At 38.1% G+C, this 26,078-nt stretch overlaps 1 protein-coding gene across 1 annotated transcript; it reads right to left on the bottom strand.

Moving 5' to 3' along the window:
* Positions 1 to 881: 881 nt before the first annotated feature.
* On the bottom strand, positions 882 to 15,791 carry Cetn3 (centrin 3). The gene is made up of 5 exons (XM_038322804.1): positions 15,670 to 15,791; positions 14,321 to 14,456; positions 10,870 to 10,984; positions 6,568 to 6,759; positions 882 to 1,055 (listed from the first exon to the last, which is right to left on the bottom strand). Exons 1-5 carry the CDS (start codon positions 15,684 to 15,686, stop codon positions 1,012 to 1,014), a joined length of 504 nt encoding a protein of 167 aa, XP_038178732.1. The 5' UTR covers positions 15,687 to 15,791; the 3' UTR covers positions 882 to 1,011.
* Positions 15,792 to 26,078: the final 10,287 nt, after the last annotated feature.

The raw sequence follows: 26,078 nt of genomic DNA on the forward strand, positions 1-26,078 counted from the left end.
GACTTTCTTCTTTGTTAAATTTAAAGGAAAGCCACTGACATTAACAGCTCAACGCTCTTCTTAGGAAAGCTCATATAATCAGAACTGGACTGCTGAAGATGTGCTGGGGTACCATTTCCCATAATCCTTTGTTTGCCCCTAACTTCAAGAAGGCAGAATGCCCCATTAATACCTGGAGAGTCTATCTCCACGATTTCTCGATACAACATGGAAAAACAAAGCCCACAGTGTTTTCTAGGGCTAGTGTTTTCTCCTTTCCTTATTGATTTACCACAATAAAATCCAAAATTTACATTTTTCATTTTGCCAAGAAGTTAAATGGTTACAACTCTATTCAAGCTCAATTTGTCATAACAAAATCAGATTTCTAAAATATTGTAGAAAGAAAAGATGGGCCTATATACACAATCCATAGTCCCTCCGAACTGAAGGACAACACCCTTAGGAAGGAATCAGGCATATAAATTATCCTGTATTGAAGCGAGAAATGTCAAGCTTGATGAGACCTCAGGGGATGGACAAATGTTCTATTTTATTATCATTTGTATTTTCTGATTTATTTTCAAATACAAGTGAAAGTGTAAAGACTAAAGATTTAAAAATATATTCTACTAAGTGTTAACAGACACCAGAAATCTAAAATAGAAAGTTTACCAAACTTAACATACTAATAAAATAAGGATTTTATTAATAAATGTCTAAAAAATGTGCATCAAAATAAAAACAAATAGCTAATGCTAAATTTAGAAGCCTCCAAATAACATCCACCACATTATTTGATATTTTTAAGCTTTATAGAGAGCCGTAGTTAAAACTGTCGATGCTAACAACGTTGGTCATACAGAGAAACTCAACCGCAGTAAAATAAATACAAAGGGCGCTTAGCTTTGGTCCTTGTGGAGAAAGGACTAGTTGGATTTTTTTTTTTGTTGTTTTTTAAACAGGTCTTTCGTCACAAAAAGGGAATACAGATGACAACTGCAACATTTTGGTGTTGATTCTCGCAATCCTTTATATGTCACCGGTCATAATAGCAATGAATTCCTCTTGATTTACTGTGGCAAAAAAGACAATATAATGGTCAGAGACACAGAAACTTTCTTTCCCCAAGGAACCATCACTTCATAATGTATTAAACTTTCCAACATACAAAAATCTTACAAGTCCAAACATAACTTCTAAATAAGTGAGTATCTTATCACATTAAGTAGGGACAACAGATGATATAATGTTACCATAAAAGTCAGTTGCATACATATCATTTGTGCAGAAAGAGTTTAAAAAGTGACAGTTCTAATGTAAGTGGTTTAACCACCATCTTTATAATCTTTACTAATACATTTAGTAAGGCTTCCTTCATAAGTCAGTCTGCCTATACCATGAATGTGAACTAACAGAATTCTAAAGAAAGAAAATATTTTCAAACTAGAAAAAAATGGCAAATTGTTGATTTTAAGCTTATTTTGAAGAAATGACTGAAACCAAGTCATGTAACCTTAAAAGCATTAACAGAAATAACTTAATAAAATACAATTTTTATATAGCAACTATAAAACAAGAATACAGGAAATAGTCACTTAAAATTATTTGGTAAGTTACTAAAATTATAAATAAAATTTAGTAAGAAACTTTAGTGTTTAAATTATATTTATGACAGCAACCTGTAATAAACAGGACTGAGCAATCTTAAATATGAATCTAAAGATGTATACATACCCTCATATATAGGAATGTTCAGGAAAGAGAGTTTCCTATATAAAGCAAGTGACTATGTGCATATCAAGACTTAGTAAGTCCTTTAAGGCACAAGTTATGGATGGCAATTTTTATTATGGCACAAACCCACCACACTGAAAATAAAGACCTGGCTTCTAGCCACAGCTCTGTACAAAACAGTTCTGCATGTCATCTCCTTTGTCTAAAAAGTAAACTCGAACAGGATGTTTTTAGACTGTTTCTCTTTAAATCCTAGAGAGTGATTTACTCAATCAAACACTTTCAGGTGTCTAATAAATGCAACACCACACATAGTATTGTATAATGCATCAAAACATATACAGGGTTCCTATCCTACGATATCTTGAATCAAACAGAAGTGAATAGATGTCACTATAAAATCCTTGCTAATTCAAAGAAACAATGGTATCATAAATTTGAAAGATTTTATTCTTAGTCATTGTTCAAATAGTAGAGAGTCACGTTCTTCATATGTGGATAAAGAAAGTGACCTAGAAAATGTTGAGTTAAAGCATATTTATCAGAAATTAATACATTAATTCCAGAGATAGCTCAATAATTATGTTAGGACTGAAACAGAAAACAAATGCTTGAAACATAAAATAACTTATTATAAAATATGGATCAAACCATTCTGGAAAATACTATTATGGAAGAAATCATTAATGAGAAAATTTTAGATATAAGCAAATCACAGATCGGACAGTATATCAAAAATATAGCATTTAGAAGGAAATAGGAAGCCGGGCTGTGGTGGCGCACGCCTTTAATCCCAGCACTCGGGAGGCAGAGGCAGGCGGATCTCTGTGAGTTCGAGGCCAGCCTGGTCTACAAGAGCTAGTTCCAGGACAGGCTCTAAAAAAGCTGCAGAGAAACCCTGTCTCGAAAAACCAAAAAAAAAAAAAAAAAAAAAAAGAAGGAAATAGGAAAAAGCCAACGCAGGGAAATACCATTGCAAGCACAGAAAATACCTAGAAAAATAAACTATGAATTAAGATGAATGAGATGTTCGGAAGAGGCAGACATCCATGAACTCCTGTTCAGTCTTAAACAAAAGGAATTCTGGGAGACATGGAGGAAATGGGACAAATCTATACGACTCTTAAACTAAGTCAAGGACCTGAGAAAATGGAGCAGTGACTTCTGTGGTTAAAGAACACATCTGAAGAGCTTGTGAGAAGAAGACCCATTCTCCCCCAACTAAGAATTCAAATAGGCAAGAACCCTAAGCCAGGGGCCTTATCTAAAACTCTTAATTGAAGCCATCTACACACACTGAGGCTGCCAAACCAATACAACAAGTGTTATCTTCTTGAGAAAACAATAAAAGTAGCCCCAAAATGATCTAATTATAAATCATATATTATAACAGAATTATGATTAAAATACACAAAATCTAAGAAGTAATTGCTTTACTCGATTTTCACTTTTCTTAAAATATAAAATTTCAATAATCAAATTTCAAATTAAGCTTCAAATAGAAGTTCCAAAATCACAAATAGTGGTTTTACATTATTTACATATACTTTAAAGTAAAAAAGCATTTTGAAAATATTTAAATCTATTTTATGACTTAATGTCTAAAAACATAAGTTCAAAAAGGTAAAAAACAGGAAGTAACTAAGGGAACCAATCTTAGATACCTGACTACCAGAGAGGCTTCAGATGGTAAGTCAGGTCTTGTAGCACAATCTTTCTGGTAATCAACTATAACATTAGCTCAAAAAATAAAAAACCTCTCAAGGCCAAGGAGCCATCAGGGTTCCCCACTCTATGCTAAGACCAAGGTCCTCCCAACTCCCCCCAGGTCCAGGAAGGTGATCGACCAAGCTGAGAGGGAGGGGAGGTATGGGTGGAGGGGAGGGGAGGGAAGGGGGAGAAGGAGGGGAGAGAAGGGGGAGAAGGAGGGGAGGGAGGGGGGAGGAGGAGGGAAGGAGATGGAAATTTTTAAATATAAAAAAAATAAACCATGAGAAAAAAAAAAAAGAGAGAAATTATGTCTGTAAAACCTGAGTTTACATTATAGCTTTCCCAATAAATTTCATTCTGAAAAAAAAATAAATAAATAAAAAAAAAAATAAAAAACCTGAGTGGTCAAGAAGACAGCTCAGCCTGATGACTCAGAACCAGGGAAAAAGCTGAATGGAATGGGTCTCAGCACTCCTACAGAAATGGGAGACTCTTCACATGTCAGCTAGCTGAAGCACGCAGCCCAGGAACAGAGACAAGACAGTTTAAGAAATGACTCCCAAACACACATACACAGACAATAGTGTGTGTGTGTGTGTGTGTGTGTGTGTAGATAAACGTGTGTATAAACATGTATATATACCCATATATTCATACACATACACACAGGATCTGTGACTCAAGTTACCTGAGTTAAATTCCTCCCCACGCTGCTTTTGGTCATGCTGTTTCATCACAGCAAGAGTGACCCTAAGAGAGAAACTGGTAACAGGAGAGTGGGTTTTACTGTGAGAGACCCGACTGCATTGTTTTGGCGAGGGCTGTGGAAGGGCTTTGGAACTCTGGGTTAGAAAAGCCAATGAGTGTTCAAAGCTTAGTGAGCTGTTCTGTGGGAGAGTGGAAGATAAGCAGGTGATGGAGAACTTCCAGAAGGGAGTTTGAGAATCAAAGACTCTGTTGGGGTTGTTGAATATTATGAGTTAAGCATATGTGTGGTTCTGGTTAGATGGGGCTGAAGAATGAGCTGCGATTAACAAAATAGCAAAACCACTAAGGTGAAACCACTAAAACCGCTTTAGCAAAACCTTCGCTCTGCTAGGACAATGGATGCTGGCCAGCGTGGTGGAGATTAAGAAGCGAGCAGCATCCTGGAGTGAGGCCTTCTATAAAGTGTTTCCTCAGTTAGCACACAGAAGCTGTGGTTCAGAGGTGCCAAGGTTATACCTTGTGCTGGCAGGCCAACTTGGTCTGATGTAAGATCACCCAGACGGCACAGATTTTGAAGGCATGAAAGGACACGGAGAGCAGCTGACAATTGGCACTGTGTGGCAGGGCTGGAGCCCTGAAGACAGAGATCATTGGTGAAGTGCAGCCCAATTGCAGCAAAAGACCCCAAAAGTCTGAATATGAGAGTATCAGGACATGGCCACAAAGAGCAGCAGCAGCCTTGAGTGGTGCTGGCTTGAGTTCAGGAGATAATCTGAGGACGGCAGATGTGACCCAGAGACATAGACCAGGCCTTTGGAAGAACCCAGATGCCTCTAAGTGGATGGATCCCAACATTAGATACTGGGTTATTTACAGAGCTAGGAGTTTTGTTTTCCTTTTCAGAATGTGATTGTGCCTGGTTCTTCCCTTAGGAAAGCAATCCTCCATGCCCTCTGTATCAGCTCCTGCCTCCAGGTTCCTTTCTACTTTGAGTTCCTGCCGCGGCTTCCCTCAATGGACTATGATTCAAGATATGTAGTTCAAATAAACCTTTTCCTCCCCACGCTGCTTTTGGCCATGGTGTTTCATCACAGCCACAGTAACCCTAAGACACTATCATCATTATTTAAGAAGGAGTCTACTATGGCTTCTTAAATGTTGCATTCATCTTTATTAAAGTACATACTGCATTTTGTTTTATATTATTTATATTTATATTGACATACTGGGGTACTATTCCTTCCATATTATCAGATATGCCTATGTGTCTATGTCTATTTTGTACTATACATTATTTATCTTTATATCTACATTCACTGTCTTTATTACTTAAACCCTATAAAGTTAAGAAAAATTGTTATTCTTAAAAACTGATAGCATTAAATATTTATAAGACCAAATGAGTTAGTAAAGGTCACAAAAAGGCAGCAAAGTATTTTTATCCTCAGCAGTTTAAAGTGAAAAAAATATAAAACTTGGTTTATAGCCAAGAGGATCCATATTAAATAAAGTATCAAAGCAGTTTGCTCCTCTGGATGCTATGAGCCTCAATGGAACCCTCACCAACCACAGGTACCCTTTCAGAGACTTCTGAGAGAAAGATGGTACTCAAATGTACTTGGTTGGGAAAATGTATAACACTTCAACAGACAGGCAATCAGCCCTAAGACGAAGAAGCATGATCAAATGCAAACACAAACTGTCTTCAGGACACAGTGTTCTGAAAGTTAGCGCAGGAAAGAAGAATGCAACAGAACAAATCAGGTACTAAGTGTAGAACTGGCGTAGGGGGATTTGTACTTTAATCTGCAGGTAGTAAAGACTCTCCAGGGTCTGAACAAAGAAATGACAACATTATAGCCTACAGTTTAGAAAAAAATATCATCAATAGAATCAAGAGTGGCAATTGGAAGGCTTTAAGAGACACTGCATCTCACAGGCAGTCAGGGAAAGAATACTGTAATGTTTTACATAGAAAGCAGGGCCTGAATCAGAGCAGCAGAGGTCAATAAAAAACATAAATAAGTAAAAGTGATTGAAAGAAAATCAATTAATTTAGTAATAGCTCAGAAGTCCAAGCTGGTATAGAGAGAAAGCATTAAAATCTAAAATTTTGGTAAATAGCTAAATTTTGGGGCTATTTTGTCTTCAGAGAAGTATGTATATTTTACATTATAAATTACATAGTTGTTTTAAAGATCTGCTTCAGTATAAATAGAAGTTCACAGAGTTTGGCACCCAACTGGACTCCCATCTATTCTGGTGGCTGAGGCAAAGGGATCATAAATTCAAGACCAAACTTGAAATAAGCTCAAGGCAACACGCGGCTCATCTTCAAAAATAAAAGCGAAAGAAAAGTGGAGGGAGAAAAAATTTGCTTGGAGTCTTGAAAAATCAACAGATTTTAGAAAAAAAAAGGAGGCCAGAACTTACTTTCCCCATCACCGTCTTTATCAAATTCTTCTATCATAGCCCGAAGTTCTTCATCACTCATATTTTCGCCCAGTTCTCTGGCAACACGTCGCAAATTCCTCAGGCTTATTTTACCTGAATCATCATCATCAAATAGTTTAAATGCTTTCAGTATCTCTTCATGTGGATCTCTTTCCAATATCCAGTCTGTCACTAGAATTAAAAGAAACTTTTCTTAACAAAGCTGTTCTGCTACAAGGAAAGGCATTTATTATTTTCATTACATCATCAAATGTAATTTGGTCCTATTGGAATCTATAGATTCATTTGAAAATTTCAAATGCCTGTAGCCAGAAAGTACCAGAATGTTTAATGAGCCCAAAGTGAAAAATACAATTTAAGTCTTCTACAAGTTGTTGTCTATTGCTATTTCATCTGTATTTGGCTGAGTAAGCATCTAGTCAAGCTAATGGTATATCAACTACACATAAATCCAAAATTATCTTTTAGCCATAAATTTTATCCAAAAAAAGGTTTCCAAGAAACTATTTGAAGTATATTACTATAAGTATGCAAATCAAAGCTCATAAATATTCATAAAAAGAATTGGCATACCTACAGCCATAACACCAAAATAAAATACCACACTTAACTCTATGGCACACACTCAACTAATTTTGAATTCAGTCCCAACAAGAAAGCAGGACAAGAAAAAAATGTTATGAAATTTCTTCATCGATTAAGTAACATACATGACAGGTAAACCAGAAAGGCAGACTGCTGAAACACTAACGCACTAAAGAACAACAGATGGGAAGCCAAGATGTGCAACCCTATCCCACTGACACTCTCCTGGTACTTCAGAGAGATGTCTCTATGTGTTCACCTGCCAACACTCTACCAGAGAATGCAGATTTCTTCCGACTGGTAACTGCCCCTAATTCTCAGTAACTAAAGCATTACCCAACATAAAGTGTTTTACAGTGACATTCCTCCACACCTTCACCTTCCACTTCTGTTCTACAAGTACTATTTCTTTGCAAGAAATCTTTTTTCAGTGGAAACAAACCAAGCACGGTGGCTCACACTACAATCCAGTAGGAGGATTTAAAGTAACTAACACCCACACAATCAAGGTTTCACCTCTTTAACAAAACTCCAACTTCTGTCCATTCAACCACTTTGTTTTTGATTTTTATATTGTAGTACTGCACTTTATTGGCATAAAGCATACTAAAACCAACTACAAAGATATATGATTTAATTACACTGTTGAAAATGTCCTTCCATTAAAATTATTAGACCTTATAAAAATCAGGTAAGGAAACAGCTAATTCTGAAGGACTACATTAAATCAAAAACCATGAAAGACACTGTTAGAAAGTTCCTATCCAAACATACAATATTTATTTCAAACTCACAAATATCAGACCTTCAAGTTCTTCTACAACCACCTATTGGCTTTGTTGCCCCTGAACCTCCACTGACTGAAGGGTAACGACATCATTTACCCACTCTGAAATAATGGTAATGCTTTCGATCCCATTGAGGGTCACTTATACTACAGTTCTAAGGACACCATCTTGTTCACTCTCCAACAGAGCCCTCTTTCTTTTCATCCTAGCAATCCTGACCATAAAGCCAACCTTCTGTCTTCGCCAGACTCTTGTTGGCTCATCGCCAATTTTCTCATCAGCTACTTTTGGAAAACATGGTATCCCAGTCCTTAAGTTCTGCTGACTAAAGTAAACTTTAGTACATTACATAAGACATCAGTATGACCTGAGTCTGCCTTCCCAGCGCTCTGACCTTCTCTAGCAGAGGAGACTCCATGAGATCAACGTCTCAAACATGCTGACCGTCCAGTACCACTCCGCCTTGTTGCTTTCTCTGCCTGGACTGCAGTTCCTCTACTCCTACAATCTTCTTGGGAATCTAAGATTCCTGAAGATTTAAATTAAAAATCCCCTTTGAAAAGACTTAACTTCTCTAGGTGAAGCCTTGAGAGATATTTCCAGTAATGGGCCAGATAAAAACATTTAAGTTTTCGGGGAACTTAAGCCCACAGTCTAAACTACTCACTCAAGCATGGCAGCAGAAAAGCAGCCTAAACAAATGGGTTGTAGAGCAGAGTATGCAGTTAAATTCAATCCGGGGCTACAGTCTGACAACTTTGGTCCTTGCTACCAATCTCCCTCTATCACACAGAACTATACCTACATCCTAAGGTACTAAAAACAATTTCTTGGTAATTTTAACTAATTCCCATTCTTTCCACCAAATGCAAATTTTTCTGTATTGGATAAATAATCAAAATGAAAACAATATAATATTGTATTTTAGATAGAATTTAAAATGTAAGTAGTACAAGCCAGGAACAGATGAAGTATAAAAACATCTCGCTTCTAATCTTACCTTAAAGGCAGCAATTCCTGAAACACCTGCTACTCATTACCCAAATGATGCTAACTACCCTTGCACTGAATGGACTTTTTTTCTTATAATGGGGAAAGCTCAGGAAGTGCCAAGCTCATCTGGAATTCTGTGGGACAGTGTCCTTAGGCTACAACAAATGGTCCACAAAGATAAGATCTGGGTAATATGTAACTCTGTTCTTATACACTAAAATATAAAATTTACAATTCTTAAAATTATATTTATGCAAAAGATATTTTTACAAAACTATGAATAATAATGCTTTAAGTAGCCTTCAATTATACAAGACAGAAATAAGACAAGATTACAGAATAGAATATGTCCCAACAATACAAATATATTTCCAACTTCTGAATTCAGAAACAAAGGACTCATTCCCTGACCCTCTCTTTTTCTTGGAGACAAGGTCTCATTATGTAGCCCTTGCTGGCCTGGGACTCCAAATGCAGACCAGGCTAACCACAAACTCATCGAGCATGGGCTACCTCTGCCTCCTGAGTGCTGGGATTATTCTTAATTATAATAACAGCATTTGATAGCTCTTCCTATAAACGGTAGCATTTAATATTTTCCATGTTAATGAACTACTTAACCCTGATATATTATTACACTAGCCTCATTTTATAGAAGAAAATGACACACAGACAAGTAAACTAATCAAGTTCACTGACACTTGGGAGTCAGAACCAAGATGGGGAATGCAGGGAGGGAATCGGGCTCCAAAGCAGTCTATGCTCTGCATGTGCCTGGATTATAGCTTCATCATAGCTGCATCATCCCAACCATGGCCTGACTCCTGGGTTAACTCCTGGGTCCTGGGATCCACCTTAGGAGACCACCTATATTGTGAGGGGAAAGGGGGTTCTTGCTCGCCACTCAAGGAAACAACTCTACAAATCAGAGGGTGGAATAAATCTGCTTCTAAAACCAACAATCTGCCTCTTTAAACAGTCAGCGCTGCCTCCTAAGTTGAGGATCTTCTGTGTTAGGAAGAACGCAGCTTCCTCTTACATTTGTCATTTTACTTCTGCCTCCTGTGCTTTCAGTGTGAGCTTTTTAATGAGAGCAAGATAAATCTATGTTCTCTGTCTTCTCATTACCATTTCTTTTTCTTTCCCCTATTACTTCTCTTTTAAGACTTAAATAATTGCATCGGTTTTCAATTTTTAAATATATACAAACGACTTCATGGCATGCTTAGCTCATGATTTTTAAAGTTGTATCTTTGGTTTAGCACAGCAGCTTACTAAAACTGAACCTAAATATTTATTCAATCTATTTATAACATTGTAGGTAATAAATTTAAGCTACAATAGCCAATTTCCAGCCTTCCAGAATCCTCTACTGAAGTAAGGGGGGTGTTTGTTTTTGTTTTGGTCAGAATCCGCTACTGAAAAAGCCTTATCTGTATATATCATGAGTGACTCATTATAATCAAATAGCCAAAATTTAAGCCTCACAACACCCTGTCCATGGCCTCAGCTTAGCGACAGATGACAGGCATCACTAAGGTTGTTAAGAATGCAGAGCCTCCTAAACTGTCCAGCTAAGGAGATGTAATCACTGTCTCCCACCAAGACACCGAGTCTTACACTTCTGCCATCTCCCACTTTGCCAAAAGAAACTGCGCAGGGCAGCAATCTTTAGAAAGATTTCCTCAGGATCAGCATACTACTTTTTCTTTTCCAGACAAGAAATCATTTTTGGTCACCCTTTAGTGACATGATATTAATAAACCAGAAAAGTAACACAATAATTCCTTGTTAAAATATCAAAAGTTAAAACTAATTCTCACAGTATAAGTCAAAGTATTTTTTCTTTGAAAACCAACAAAAATTTCATAATTTACCCACAACTACTGGTTATGAAGACTACTTAAGTACACACCAACTTCATTAAAATCTTGGAAGGTGATTTTGCCTGTGGCTTCTCTGTCATAATCTTTAAGAATCTTCAGCACATCAGCTTTTTTCACATCAAAACCCAAGGCTCTCATTGCCACCTTTTTATTAGAAGGAAAAAACAAATTATAAAACACTCCTCGCAAAACAATCAATCACTGATTTCTAAGAAAGTTTTACATCTTAAAAGATGACAATATAATACTAAAGCACAATGATTTTGCATTTTTATAACTAAAATAAAATGATACTATACTGGTTTTTCATTTTGAAATTAAATAGAAGTTTTTATTGACATTTTCCTTTTTTATATACCAACTCATTTTTAAAAAGTTTATACAAAATACATAAAATAGTGCACTAAATACAGAGATAGCAATTCTTCTTTCACTGAAGGATTAAAAGAAGTATCATAAATATTAAAAGGGTAACCAAGAGAATAAAAGCAGCCTGTCTTGGTGGCACATGTCTTTCAAGTTCTTGAAAGGCAAAGGTAGAGGGATCTCTGTATGCTGGAGGCCAGTCTGTTCTACAAAGCGAGTTCCAAGACATTCAGAGCTGCTAGACAGAGCAACCCTGTCCCAATAAATAAATAAATAAATAAAATCAGTAAGACACATAAAATTGCATGAACTTCATAATCTTACCACTCAGGAGACTAAGAAAGAAAGAGTGTTGTAAGTTGAAACTAGTATGGAATACAAGAAGAAAATCTTTTCTCAAAACCCAACAACCATTGCAGCAACCATGATTAGCCACCAGATTCGTTTCAGAGTAATTTAAACTGAAGCCATTTTGCTGTTAGTAGCAGGAAAGAAGAGATGTGTCACTAGATAGTGAAGTCTTAAGAGAGTCAAATCACTCCTTAATGAACAGTGCAGAGTTGGTGGAAAGGATATAGGATTACAATAGATGCTGAGCCAAAACTAGGAAGGAGGGACAAGACAGGGCTGCTTACCTTCTCAAGATGGTTAGAGTTTGGGTAGATGCAAGTGAGAAAAGTAATGAGAAAAAAATAGATAGCATTTAATAGAAAATACAGGTAGAGGGATCTTTCCTTAGTGTGCAGGGAGCAGCCAGTCAAGGTTTATGAGCAATGAACATGGCCAAAGACTTGAAGAAAGACATAAACTTAAGGTTATGAAAAGGCAAACCAGAAGTGAAGAAGCTCCAGCTATGAAATAAAATCCCAAAGCACAAGAGTCAAAGACAACAAATGGGTAAGACACTGGACAGGCATAACTCATGCTATGTGGCGGGAGGGCGGCAGCGGCAACAACAGAGGGTGATGGGGAACAAGCTAAAAGAGGAACTCAAGACAGAGGCTAAAGGGCCAGGCCTATCATTACTTTTAGATATTCTATCCTCTCACTACATAGTTCCTACCCCTCCTTGGATTGCTTTAAAAATCCCCTACAATGTTGCCATTAAAACTCCTAAATAAACATTTAAGGCTACTTAACGATTTCAAAATGTTCTCTTTCTTACTAAAATGTTCTCTTTCTTATTAAGTTGAATGTAAGAAATATAAGAACCTCACCAATTTCCCCTTCTATCTTAGGCACTAGACAATTTACATCCTTTGTAGCAAAAAAAAAAAAAGCACACTAAAAGTGTGTTAGTATTATCTTAAAAATTAAAAGACAGAGCTGGGTGGAGGTGACGCACACCTTAATTCCAGCACTTAGGAGGCAGAGGCAAGCAAATCTCTGTGAGTTCAAGGTCAGCCTGGTCTAGGAAATAAGTTCCAGGACAGCCAAGGCTATTACAAAAATAAAACCTGCATCAAAAAATAAATAAATAAAAAATAAAAGCTGGAAAGACAACATTTTCTGAAGTGGGATGTCTTTATATATAAGTGTTGTTTTATTGGTTGGTGAATAAAGCTATTTTGGCCAATAGCTCAGCAGAGTAAAACCAGGATGGAAATCTAAACAGAGATATAGAGAGAGTAGGCAAAGTCAAAGAGACACCATGTAGCTGCTGAAGGAGGACACCTGGAACCTTACTGACAGGACACAGCCTCATGATTAATAGAAATGGGTTAAGATGTAAGAATTAAATTTTCAATCTTATAAATGTCTGAGCAAAGGCAATATTCTGCACCCTCAAATGTCAATAACATTTGTTTTCAATTTAATTAAAAACACATTATTATCATACACCATGACCAAGCTGGTGTCACCTCCAGGGACGGAAGGTTGACTCAGCACACACAAGTCAATAGATACAGTCCCGTACGTGAATAGCCTTCAGGACGGAAAGTGTAGAGCCATCTCAACTGATGAAGAAACAGTTCAACAAAATCCAGTATCCCTCCACGATCAAAACTTGTGTTTGTCTTTCTGACTCTGGGTTACCTCGCTCAGGATAGTTTTTTTCTAATTCCATCCATTTGCCTGCAAATTTCATGATGTCATTGTCTGAGTGTACCACATTTTCTTTATTCATTCATCAGTTGAGGGGCATCTAGGTTGTTTCCAGATTCTGGCTATTATGAATAATGCTGTTATGAATACTGTTGCGTAAGTGTCCTTGTGATTGAGCACGCTTTGGGTATATGGGTCTTGGGGTAGATTGATTCCCAATTTTGTGAGAAACCACCATACTGATTTCCAATGTGGTTGTACAGGCTTGCACTCCCACCAGCAATGGAGGAGTGTTTCCCTAACTCCATATCCTCTCCAACATAAGCTGTCAGCAGTATTTTTGATCTTAGCCATTCTGACAGGTATGAAATGGTGTCTCAGAGTCACTTTGATTTGCATTTCCCTGATGATTAAGGATGTTGAACAAATCCTTAAATGTCTTTTAGCCATTGCCATTTCTTCTGTTGAAAGTCTGTTTAGCTCTCCACCCCACTTTTTAATTGAATTACTTGGCATTTTTTTTTGTCTAGTTTCTTGCATTCTTATATATTTTAGAGATCGGAGGTGACATTCTCTTAATCTTAAAATTGTCTATGCTGCGCCAAAGAGATAGCTCAATGGGTAAGAGGGCTTGGCCCTGCAGCCATGAGAGGCAGAGATGGAATCCCCACCACACAAAGCACAGCTCTGCCCTCCACACACGACACAATGTGGTGTGCATGCCTGCAGAGAACACATTCATGGTTTTCCAAAAACCTGAGCGCTATATACATCCTCCAAAGGAAACCAAAAACGGGAAGAGTATGCTAAGAACTGTTCCTTCTTTTCCCCTCCGCACCGCACGTGGGTGAATGAAAAGCCATCCTTTCCACCCGGATGTACCTTCACACTTAAATACAAGCTTCGAAAAGCCACAGTAGGGTTCTTGCTCAGTTTTAGTGCAGCACCTGTAGTGGGTGCTGAAAACAGCCTCACTGCTCTAAAACAAGCTTTTAAAATAGTCCTTAAAGCAACAGCCAACAATGAGACTCGTTTAAACAAAAGACGTGTTATGAAGTACACTGTTACCTTTAATTCGTGATAATCTATTGCGTGGTCTTTGTCGGTATCAAAGAGCTCAAAGGCATCTTTAATTTCTTGCTTCTGTTCTTCAGAGAGCTCTCTTCGCTTTTTCCTCTTTGTTTTGTCTACTACAAGATCACTTCTATGACACAGAAAGATGTGTTTAGTCCACTTTAACTCACCTCACTTAGGACAAGGAATGGTTTTCTAAATTTCAACAAAGCAGAGTGGAATAGTCTGGAGAATAAAGAAACTGTCCCTAAATCAGCGTCCTGAAGTCTACATGTATTTTTATAAACCAGCATCCAAAGTACTATAGTTATTATTCAAGTCACCTACCAAGATCATGAAAATAGAACAGTCCATAGGAAAGTAAACTTCATAAATGACAGCTGTGCTGTATTTGGTTTACCTTGGACAGCTTCTAATTCGATTCTCACAATTATTACAACCATAAAGTTTAACAGGTAAGGCACTTTAGCGCTGTAAGTTCAAAATGCTTTTAGATTATACGTTTCTAACAGTGCCTTGTGGTTTTATTCCATTGATATTAACCAACCAAAATATAAAAGCACATGAACATACAAATACTAGTCGGGCATACGAACAGCATCTAATGCTCGTGCCTTAGTCTATGTGATGTTTTAAAACAGTTGTAACTCTCACTTAACAGATAAAACGACAGGTTAAACGTCTTCATTAAAAACTGCAGAAGCGTAAAAGATAACCTTAAAAAAGGGTATTTAGAGCCGAAAGCGTCTGCCTTAAAGGCTGCCAATGCAAAAGCAGGCCAAATGTTTAAATGAGGGAGGGCACTACACGTGTATCCGCACGTTTTTAAAAGATGGAAGCTTTATAGCCTGAAACCCAGCAGAGTGTATGTGCGAGCGGCTAACATCATAGGGGCCTCAGGGATGAAGGTGGCGGCCCTGGGTACCCGCCACACCCAGCCCGGGGCCACCAGCGTCGCCCTGAGCCGCGGCGCCCAGCCTGAGAGTGTAGATGGACAGGGTGAGGAGCCAATGGGGAAGGTGGTGTCCGGACGTGACCGGAGGGAGCGAGGACAGCAGACCCACCCGGGTGGGCGAGCGCACCGCTCGCACAGGGAGGAAGCCGGCCGGGTCTCGACTGTCCCAGGAAGGAGCCTGCCAGGCGCGGGCCCCGCTCACGAAGGAGGGAAACCTCGCGAGACTTCGCTCCCGCCGCGGCAGCACAAAGGGCCACCCGGGTAGGGCGGCGGCGGCCGGGAGGCGGGGACCGCGGGGTGCTCGGCGCCCCGCAGCCGCTCGGCCTGGCCTCCCTTCCACGCCCCGTGGCCCTGCGCGGAGTGCAGGCACGGCCTCCTCGGTACCGACCTCAGAGCTAAACTCATTTTCTCTTCCGACCGAGATGTTCCGCCCAGGCCCTTTTCCAGGAGACCCGCTCAACAGCCGCCAACCTCCACGGCCGCGCGGACCACCCACCAAACAGAAGCTTCTGGCCGCGATTGGCTGGAAATTGCCAATAGTCGGCCCATTAGGGCGGAAGCCTCTCGGTCCTCTGTTTCCATTGGTCATTTTAAGTGTCAATCAAATACCCTTTCGGCCCGCTGCCTCTCTGGCCCCTTGGATTGGCCGGGTGCTGTTGGGAGCCCCTTGCTCTCGTCAGTCGCCACGCTGGGTTCCGGGGTCAAGGCCAGGCCCCACACGTGACCTGGTGTGCTAGAGTGGAGCACGCGGACAGCGTCGAGGGACAGCACAAGAGCCTGCTCTAAAACAGGCAGCAGTCGTTGGGAACCCAGGTCGGCGAAAAGATCAGCAATCTTGGGTGGCCCGTGCACCTCAGAAAGTTAAAACGTAAACCTGAAGACTTTGTTCTCCGTTCTTATTTCAGAAACTACCAAGCATTTTCCCCCTTACAACTTTTCCAAGTGATTCTAAGAACTCACTCTGTAGACCAGGCTGGCCTCAAACTCATGGAGACCACTGCCTTCGCCTCCCAAGTGCTGGGATTAAAGACAGGAGCCACCACCTCTCAGCTTCCACAGTTAACTAGAGACTTGTGCTTCTCTGACCTCCAGGTAAGTTTTATGTGTCAGAACACAAACAAAATACCACACAACATTCTCTCCTTTTTTACTAAAAAGAAAATTTTAACTAACATAGAAAAACTAAATATAAAGTAAGTACAATATATGTAATTATATACAGGCAATAATTACACAAACAATATCTAGTCCATTACCATTTGACAAACTTGGAGAAAACATTCCATTATCCTGTCTTAGTGAGTCCAAAGTGTTGTACCTAATTTGCTTCATATCCTCACTTGTATCACCAACCCAAAATGTCTCTCAACCTTATAAAATTTATACCTCTTTTGTGAGTTTCTTTTCTCAACTTGTTAACAAAGAAAACTATAACTATCTAGTCTTCAACTCCATCAGAGATCCAAGAAGGAAATAATTTTAACTGAGTAATAAGGAAGTGCAATCAAGCAACTTCCAAAAACTGTGAGAAATGACAGAAACAGCTAGCTGCCTGGACAGTCACCCAAGGTTCCTCTACAACTTTGGGGTATTCATCTTCGGCCTGCAGACCTAGAATATCTGACAGATGTTTCTGTGAAGTAGGATATTCTGAAAGACTGTCTCACCTTGTCTTGGCAAAGTTCAGCAGTGATTTTCTTTTGTATTCTGCTTGTCCAATTTGGACAGCATGCTGTCAGTAGTTGAGGCAAGGACACTTTCTTGCCCAGTGGCTAACTTTTGTCACAAAGCAAATAAACTCTATATGGAGTTTCTTTGATGCCCATCTTCTTCTCTGAAGAAGATTGGTACTGCCAGGAGCAGACATGACTCATTGTCATTTTAAAAAAAAACCTATGTTATTAAAACATCTTAAATAACATTCTATGGCTCTCTGAAGTGTTTGAAGACCACCTATTGGCCTAAAATATATTTCTGACCTTGAAAGCATACCTAACATGACTACAAGTTTGATTATAATAGGTGACTAACAACTTACCTGCATTTTTTTATTATCCTAGTTTGTAATAATAACTTTCAAATACTTGAAATTTATGTTATATTGTTAAATAAGTTGTATAGGTGCAATACCTTAAACAAGAGTAGAAACGTAGGTTCTAATAAGAATAACCTCAAATTTGTATCAATATCCTAAAATCCATACCAATATAAAGTATTTAAGACTAGTACTCGCTTTTTAGATTTAAATGTAGATTCAGTGATCTACCCTTTTATCCTATCATATCTATCTCCTCCGATTTTTCTTTTCAGAAAAAGATCCCTGAATCTAATCTCCTTTGTTCAGTTTTTTTCCTAACCATTACCAATAACAACTTATAACCAAGAACCCTAAATGATGACAAATATTTATAACCCATTTGAACAAGGAAAGCTTTAAAGACTCAAAATAAAGCCAAAGTATTATGAGATTAGTGGCAATAGAATAGTCCTGATTTTTCTTCTGTCCCATATCAGGTGACAGAGATTTTGGATTTTCCTTTAACAAGCATGTTTGAATTTAGAGAAAGAGAGAGCCACACTTCAACTTCAACTTCAGCTTTAATTTGTAATTGAACTGGGACCATAAAAAGACCATTCACATTATAAGTCTATAGAGATCATCAAAAATAAACATTTGGGAAGATTTATGAAATTTTATCCTGTTGGATATGTGATATACAAATAGGCCAATTTATTCTTTTTCTTTGGACATTTTCTCTGAATTATTTTTCCTTTTTATTCAGATGTCTCATTTGTCCAGTGGTTTCCATATTACCTGGATGCCTTCATTCTCCTGAAAAGACAAAGCAAAACCCTGCCACAACCCTTACTTTGGGGAGGTCCCTTTTTGGCAAGTTTTATCTGATCTAATGAAAATCATTTGTTGGTCTTATAAATTAGTTTAGAGTGAATGGCCACGTTATTTGATGAACTATCGCCTCTTCTAATGAGGTCTCTCTTGTTCAAATCTAATCTTTATAGTATTTCCTTTATGGTTTCTTCTGAATTTTTTGTTTTATCTTCTAAACTGCTCTATCATCCAGAGCAGTATGTTTTTTTTTTTTAATAATAGGCATTATGTCCTTTAATTGTTCCAGGGAGGAGTTCCCTCCCCCACAGTGAATGACTGAATCAAATTGGACAAGTGTTCCACAAGAGGCCTCCTAAGGTGTTTCCAGATGGCAAAGGTCATCTTGGCTGTTCCTCTTGATCTGCGTTCATTGGTTCATTGTCTGCTGTTGCCACACCTTCTGCATACTCCAGAAAGGAGGAGCCTTCTGTTTGGATTATTCTTAGCAAAAACATTGTTTCTAAAATATCCTGCCTACAATTCCTTTTTAGGTGACCACAATTAAAACTCTGGCATTTTTATTTTTCTTCAAGCCTCTGTAAATCACTTCTCCTATCCAAGCATCATCATAGTTATGAGATTCAATATTGTCTATATCTCAGATCCTTTCCTCTATGGATGCTGTGCTTGCCTTTAAAGGCCTAATTACCATTTTGCATTGTGAATTAGCATTTTCAAAAGACAAAGATTCAACTATTATTTGTCTATCTTCTGAATTTGATATCATTCTACTTATAGCTGAAGTCAATCTTTGTGAAAGAAAGAAAAAAGAAAGGAAGGGAGGAAGGAAGGAAGGAAGGAAGGAAGGAAGGAAGGAAGAAAGGAAGGAAGGGAAGAAGGAAGGAAAGAAGGAAGGAAAGAAATAAAAGAAAAAGAAAACATTGGAGATTCTTTTGGTCCCTGTATAACTTTAGTAAATGACTCAGTTCTCGTTCCAATTTCTTCAATTCTATCTCAAACATTCAAAGCTGCTGCACAACATAGAGCCAAGGAGTGATCATCATACAGAGACTCTTTTTGTATATCAGCATAATCACCTTCTCCAAGAAGTTGGTCTTGGGAGATTTTCATATATCTAACCCTACTTCATTATTCAATGGTCTTATCTTCATCTTTATACCAGGTTCTCTGCTGCAATTGACTACTAGTCACCAATACTGCTGTAAACAAGTCTTTCCAGTCTTGTGGGACAATTCCATTACTAGTTGACCATAAATTTATATCTGCTTCCCTAAAGGTAAATGCATACCATATGAGACTATCACTTCCTTAAATCTCCTCAAATCAATCATTTCCACAAGAACCCAATCAGCTCTTACACAGCCTTGGAGATGCCTGTCATTTGGCAATTCCTGTTGGTGACTGAATAAATTAAGGTCAGTTGTTTGAAAATCTTGGACTGTTCCTCTCTAACCTTATAGTGTGATACTGAGGTTAGTTCTCCTTTAAATCCCTCTGTCTTTATTCGAATATTTCTTAAGGCTTGTAACTTATCAGTCAAATGGCATTATTTTCTTTACTAACTTTTTCTAAGGCCTCTACAAACTCAGCACTTATATCAACCAACTTTTTAGGGATAAAACAAGAATAATCAAACCAATAATGTTTATTATTGACATTATGTAAGTCCCATCTAAGTTAATTATCCCATCACTTAATTTTTTTAAAATTATTTATTTATTATGTATACAATATTCTGTCTGTGTGTATGCCTACAGGCCAGAAGAGGGCACCAGACCTCATTACAGATGGTTGTGAGCCACCATGTGGTTGCTGGGAATTGAACTCAGGACCTTTGGAAGAGCAGGCAATGTTCTTAACCCCTGAGCCATCTCTCCAGCCCCACTTAATTTTTTTTAAAACATCCATTGTGTAATCATACAGAGACCTAATTCCCTCAATTGCCATAGTGTTTCCCATTTTTTAAGGTGGAAAAAACTCTTTTTAAAAAAACTAATGTCCCAATTGTCTCACCAAATCTGCTGACAATGATGGTGAAGATAAAGATGATGCCACATTGGGTACTAGAAAAATGAAGCATGAATCTAATCTTAATCAATAAAAACCAGAAGTTAGATATCTGTAACCCCGCTTGGCGGGTCAGCTATTCAAGGTCCTCTGAAGGGGCGCTACCTGAAAGAACATGGGCTGGAGAGAGAAAGGAGACCAAGCAAGATTCTATTTGTCAAGGTCTCATTTATTAGGGTGAAGGTTACAGCTTATATGGCCCTTGAAAGAGGAACTTGACATGGGGTAGAGGTAGGGGTAGGAACTTTGCCGGGGTAGCGAAAGTCATCAGTCAGCACCCCTGGTGTAAGCCGAAAGATGTGATTCCATTAACATTTTCCAAGATAGTTGGAATATGGGGCGGGTTCCGTAAACATAGTTCTCAAGATAGTTGGGATGTGGGGTGGGTTCTCCATAAACATCCTTAGGGCAATGACCCCTGCTATCTTTTATTTTAGGACAATGGTCCCCTGATAGATATCCAGGTAAAACCTAGAAGATCAGAGAACTGGGAGCAGCAACCAGTTGCTTCCTTCCTGTCTTCATCCTCAATTCAAAAAGCTGAAAACCTGTCTCTGCCCTACCTTATCACTTCCTCTTTCTGCCTTCCAAGTGCTGGAACCAAAGGTGTGACCCACCCCTACCCAGCTTCCATAGTTAACTAGTGACTAGCTCTGCCCTCTGATTTCCAGACAAGTTTTATTTGTCAAGACAAACAAAATATCACACAACTGCTTATTCTTGCAACACATAAATTTCACAGACTTCTAGGAAGTAAAATAAGAAAGGAAATATTATTATTAAAAATAGTACTTTAAAAGGGAGGTTTGAATAGGCCAGTAAGATAGTGCATTGGTTAAAAAAACTGCCCATGCAAGCCTGATGACCTCATTTGGCTTTCCACCCTCTGCAACCCCACTAGAAACCCATAGTGGAATGAGAGAGAACCAACCCCCCAAATTGTCTTCTGACCACTAAACAGGTGCCAATGGCTGTAGCACACATTCACATACACATCTGCACACACACATACACATACACGCACGCACACATACACACACACACACACACACCAATTATAAACTTGATGCTTCTAATATAGATAACCAAAATGAAATCACTTCAAGGAAAACAGTGGCAACCAAAAGTTCGAAAACTGAATTTGGTCAATATAAATAAAATTGAAGAATAAATTTCTGTGTCAACAACTAAAAATTATTTAATCCACATTTTTTCCTGCAAGATTTTTCTTTATTCTTGATCTAATTCCTTGCTTTAAATTCAATGTTGGTAATTATATAATTTTTATTTTGTAGTCAAGGTGGCTAGCAAAAACCTGATGATTGCAGGCAGTGTGTTTTTTTTTTGTTTTGTTTTGTCTTTTGGGGTTTTTTTTGTTTTTTTTTTTGTTTTTATATTTTTGTTTTTGTTTTTTTGCTGCTTCCCCCATCTTCTCTGGGAAGCTAACAAGACTTATAACTTGCCTACCAAGCTGTTTTTCTAAATAACAAAATGGCCTTCAAAAAGAAAAGGGGAGAAACCTCAGTCCTACAAAGGCAAAAAACTGATTCACATTAACAATCTGAACAAGAAAATATATCCTCAAAAGCCTCCAGAAAGAAGTCTAACTTTGTACATGCGTATGTAGGAATTACAAGATCCTAAGCAAGCAACTTATTTAACCCAAATATACCTAGTTAGATAGCTAATCCATAGAAATTTGGCATCACCAGTAAGATTGTTTTTAGCCACAAGGCTTGTAGAAATTTGTTCTGGAAGCAATATTAAGTGAAAACACTTCACAAATCAACATAGAGAAAATGAGAATACCAGAAGCCTAAAAAGCTGTTGCACTAACACAGATTGGTGTTTACTGGGAAGAAAACTTTCAAGAAGAACTGAATGGATTCCAAGCAGTAGAAATGGAGAAAAAAAAAGTAGATGAATTCAGTGGCACGGTGAAGACAACATTTATTTCTCTGCTATAAAAGAAACTAAAGATAATTAGAAAGTCCTTTAAAATACAATTTAATAAATATGCCATTTCTTTAAAAAGACATAATCAAAAATAATGCCACATCAGTCTATACTAAATGCAATGGAGTGCCATCTATTTTCCCTTTTCAGAATCAAAAAACTTATTCCTCCAGATTCCAAGAGTCCTGGTTACTGAAAACTCACAGTTAAATTCCTCTGGGAAATTCTTTTTTACAAAGTAGCTGCATTAAGAAAGAACATACATCTTCCATGCAGGCAAGATGCATCCAAAGATTTTTTAATATGAAGGGAAGGAAGGCTACAATTTTTTCTCATATAAAGAAACCAAGTGACTTCTTCAACTTTATGGTTCACTATACAATCCTCCAAAGCGTCTGTCTTAATTATTTCATAGTTCAACTTCTCCTGCCCAATCTACTCTGCCAGTTCTGTACCGAACTTGTTTCTAAGAAGCCTTGTAGTCAACCTCATTTGCATAAATCACTTTCATACTGTCATTGCTAGACAATCTATCTAAGCTACAGAAATCTGACAGAATATTTATAAAAAGGAATACAAGAAATACATTGTTCAAGTACACCAAAGTAGTTCAAGCTTAGTGATTTATATTTAAAACTGAAATGGTTAACTTACTGTGATGGTTAATTTTAATTGTCAATTTGATGGTATTTAAAGTCACCATGAAAACAAACCTCTGTGTAAGTCTGGGGAAAAGTTTCTAAATGGGGTTAACTGAGGTGGGAAGAATGACTGTGGTGGTTTGAAAGAAAATGACCCCCAAAGGGAGAGGCACTATTAGGAGCCTTGTTGGAGAAAGTGTGCCAATGTGGAGGCAGGCTTTGAGGTCTCTTTTACTTAAACGTCCCTCAGTGTGAAAATCAGTTGACTTGCTGTTTCCTGCATAGTGTAGGACTCTCAGCTCCAACACCAAATCAGCCTGCATGCTTCCCTTCATGATGATAATGGACTAAACCTCTGAAACTATAAGCAAGCCACCCTCAAATAAATGTCTTCTTTATGAGAGTTACTGTGGCCAAAGTGTCTTTTCACAGCAATAAAAAGCAAAACTAAGACAGCAACCATAAATGTAAATGCAACATTCCTTGGATTCAAGTCATAGACTGAACAAGAAAGAAAACCAGGAGTTGCACATCATTCATCATCTTTCTTGTGTCCTCACTGCAGATGCAATGTCACCAGCTGTCTTTGTCACACTTTCCCTGCATGGTAGACTGTCACCTCAAACTATGAGCCAAGATAAACCATCTCTCCCAGTCCTAGTCATTATTGTAATGCTGTGAAGAGACACCATTTTCAAGGTAATGCCTTTGAAAGCCACCATCCTTCCCTAAGACACTTTGCTCTGGCATTTTGTTCTAATGACAAGAAATGGGACTAATATAGTTTTTTTAAAAAAAGAAAATGCATTATAGGGCTAGAAAGATGGCTTAGTGCTTGAGCTCCTTCTGCTCGAAACTGCTGGGAGATACCACTAAGAAATGAAATGAAACTTCAAAGAGTTTAAATATTTAAGTCTAGCAAATTCTATAAAAAGTTTACTGTATGGAGACAGAGAATAGAATACAATAGTGCTACCAGAGACTCTGAAGGTTGCTGGGTGGAACAAACAGAGAGAATGGTCAATAGGCACAAAGTCACAATTAGAGGGGAAAAGTGATTTCTGGTAATTATTGCACCAAAATAGATAGAAAGGGGGAACTTCGGTATGATACAAAAGGAAATAAGTATTTGGAATGATGGAGTTGGTCAAAATACTGTACATGTGAACAAAACATCAAATTGTATCCTTTTCATTTGTAAAATAATCATGTCAATTAAACCATAAAATAACAGTATGAAACAAATAACAACTGTTAATATCAATGTGAGATCACAGGAAAATTAAAGGATATAGGTAGACAAGGAAAGCCAAAGAGGCCCTACTCCCTGAGATGCTGGCTCTTTGGTCACAGAAGACATTCTGAGGAGAAACAGTAGGAAGGCACAAGGGCAGCTGTTTGAACAGACCTAATGGGGGAAAGAGGAGGGCTCAAGGGCCTGTAAAACACCCAAAGCAGCACCATTTTATTAGACTCCCAGCATTGGACTCATACCAACCTGAAGGGATAAAGCTCTTATCTTCTCTTTCTCATAGGTGGTCTTCTGTTTTTCCCAGACGGTCAGTTATTTGTCCATTCCAGGGAACAAATGGAGTGATCCTCCTAGACAGGTACCAGCACGTAGGATTGCAGGTGAGAATATAAAAGATTACTGTGGGAAACCATGGTGATTCTTAATAAATAAATAAATCTTTATGACATGCCTCAAGGCTTATGCCCAAAAGAATTGAAATCAGAAATTTGAACATGTGACTTGTACTGGCGGGTACCGGCATGTACCGGCGGTCGGAGGGGTTTGGAAATAACCAAAATAGTCCTTTTATAATAAATCAGTTTTAATTAAAGGGGAAATAAGGGAACTTACAGAACCAAGGGTCCAGCGGAGCAGAAGGTAACGCAGGGGATAGAAAATGGGGCTCCTCCCGGTGCCCCGATCCTTTTTAAGGGTATCCTACTCCCCTGGTGCAGCCACGCCCCTGAACGCAGGGATTGGGCCAGCTGCCCCAACATCTCCCCCTTTTGTCTACATAAGGCAGATTCAGAAACCAAATACAACTATATACAATGGGAATAGATCATATAAAATTACAAGAAGTAAACAATATCAGGCAAGGAGCATATAACAAAGAAAAAAATTTTACTAATCACTCTACTTTGGGAAGTCTAAATAATGTAGAAGGTAGCTACCATTATCTAATCTTCAACCCCATCAAAGATCTGAGAAGGAAAGTAATATTACCAAATGAAGCACAAACGAGAAACTTCCAAAATGTGCAACAGAAGACAGAGACAATTGACTACCTGGGCAACCACACGAAATCTTGATAGAAATGTTGAGGCAACCAACTTTGGCTGAGGCCTGAAAAAACCTGACATACCATTATACAACGGCAAGGAACCTTTAGTAGAACTATCCTATCCTGTCTTGGCAAGATAAGACAATTCTGTTTTATCCACTTATGGATATTTCGTAGTTTAGTCAGTAATGGAGTTATGGGCTTTTCTTTGCCCCAAGGCCAGTTCTGCCAAGTAGAAGACAAACTCCCAGTGGAGTGTCTTTGGTGCTCAACGTTCTCTCGGGAGTAGAGCATTGTTGCCAGGAGTGATTGTGTCTCATAACTACAAAACTCTAGGTTAGATTAAAGGCCATGTTCTACAGCTTTTCAAAGAGGTCGAAGATTATGCTATCTATACTAAATACAACCTCTATGTGTCTAAAAAAAACCTGATTATCCTAAATATAAATATGACCAACATATAATTCTCAACACTTATCTAACTGTATGACTAATAGAATAGACAACTGTGCAATAAATGAAGACAATGATTTCCAAATGTAAACAGGGTCATTACATAAATAATATCTGAGGTAGAAATGTACATTGCAATATAGTAAACAATGTCATTACATAAATAATATCAGAGGTAGAGATGTACATTGCAATATAGTAAACAATGTCAATATAACAATTGTTTCAAACAGAGGTAGTATCATACTCTCATACAATGTTCAATATATCAATATACAAGAATCAACACTCATATAGTTTTTCAAAAAAAAACCCAATAACTCACAAAATCAATTATTCCTTCAGATCACCAGTTAATCCCTCCCCCCCTTTTTATATATATATATATATATATATATATATATATATATATATATATACATAATTTATACCCCTGAGTCCATATAAAGCCTTCCACAACCCGACAACCCTATACCAGCCACCAATTAGTGTCCCTAAACCTGAGGGTAAAATTTGTTGGGAGGGGGGGTGT

Source organism: Arvicola amphibius, chromosome 3 (genome assembly GCF_903992535.2).
Source record: "Arvicola amphibius chromosome 3, mArvAmp1.2, whole genome shotgun sequence".
NCBI classification, from domain to species: domain Eukaryota; kingdom Metazoa; phylum Chordata; class Mammalia; order Rodentia; family Cricetidae; genus Arvicola; species Arvicola amphibius.

Bases quoted from the DNA above. Each gene is read 5' to 3' on its own strand.
- Cetn3 (XM_038322804.1), bottom strand. The intron at 6,760-10,869 runs GTGTGTACTTAA...TTTTAATTCTAG, and splicing joins CCAAGATTTTAATGAAGTTG to TGACAGACTGGATATTGGAA. The intron at 1,056-6,567 runs GTAAGTTCTGGC...TTTTTGCCACAG, and splicing joins TAAAGACGGTGATGGGGAAA to TAAATCAAGAGGAATTCATT.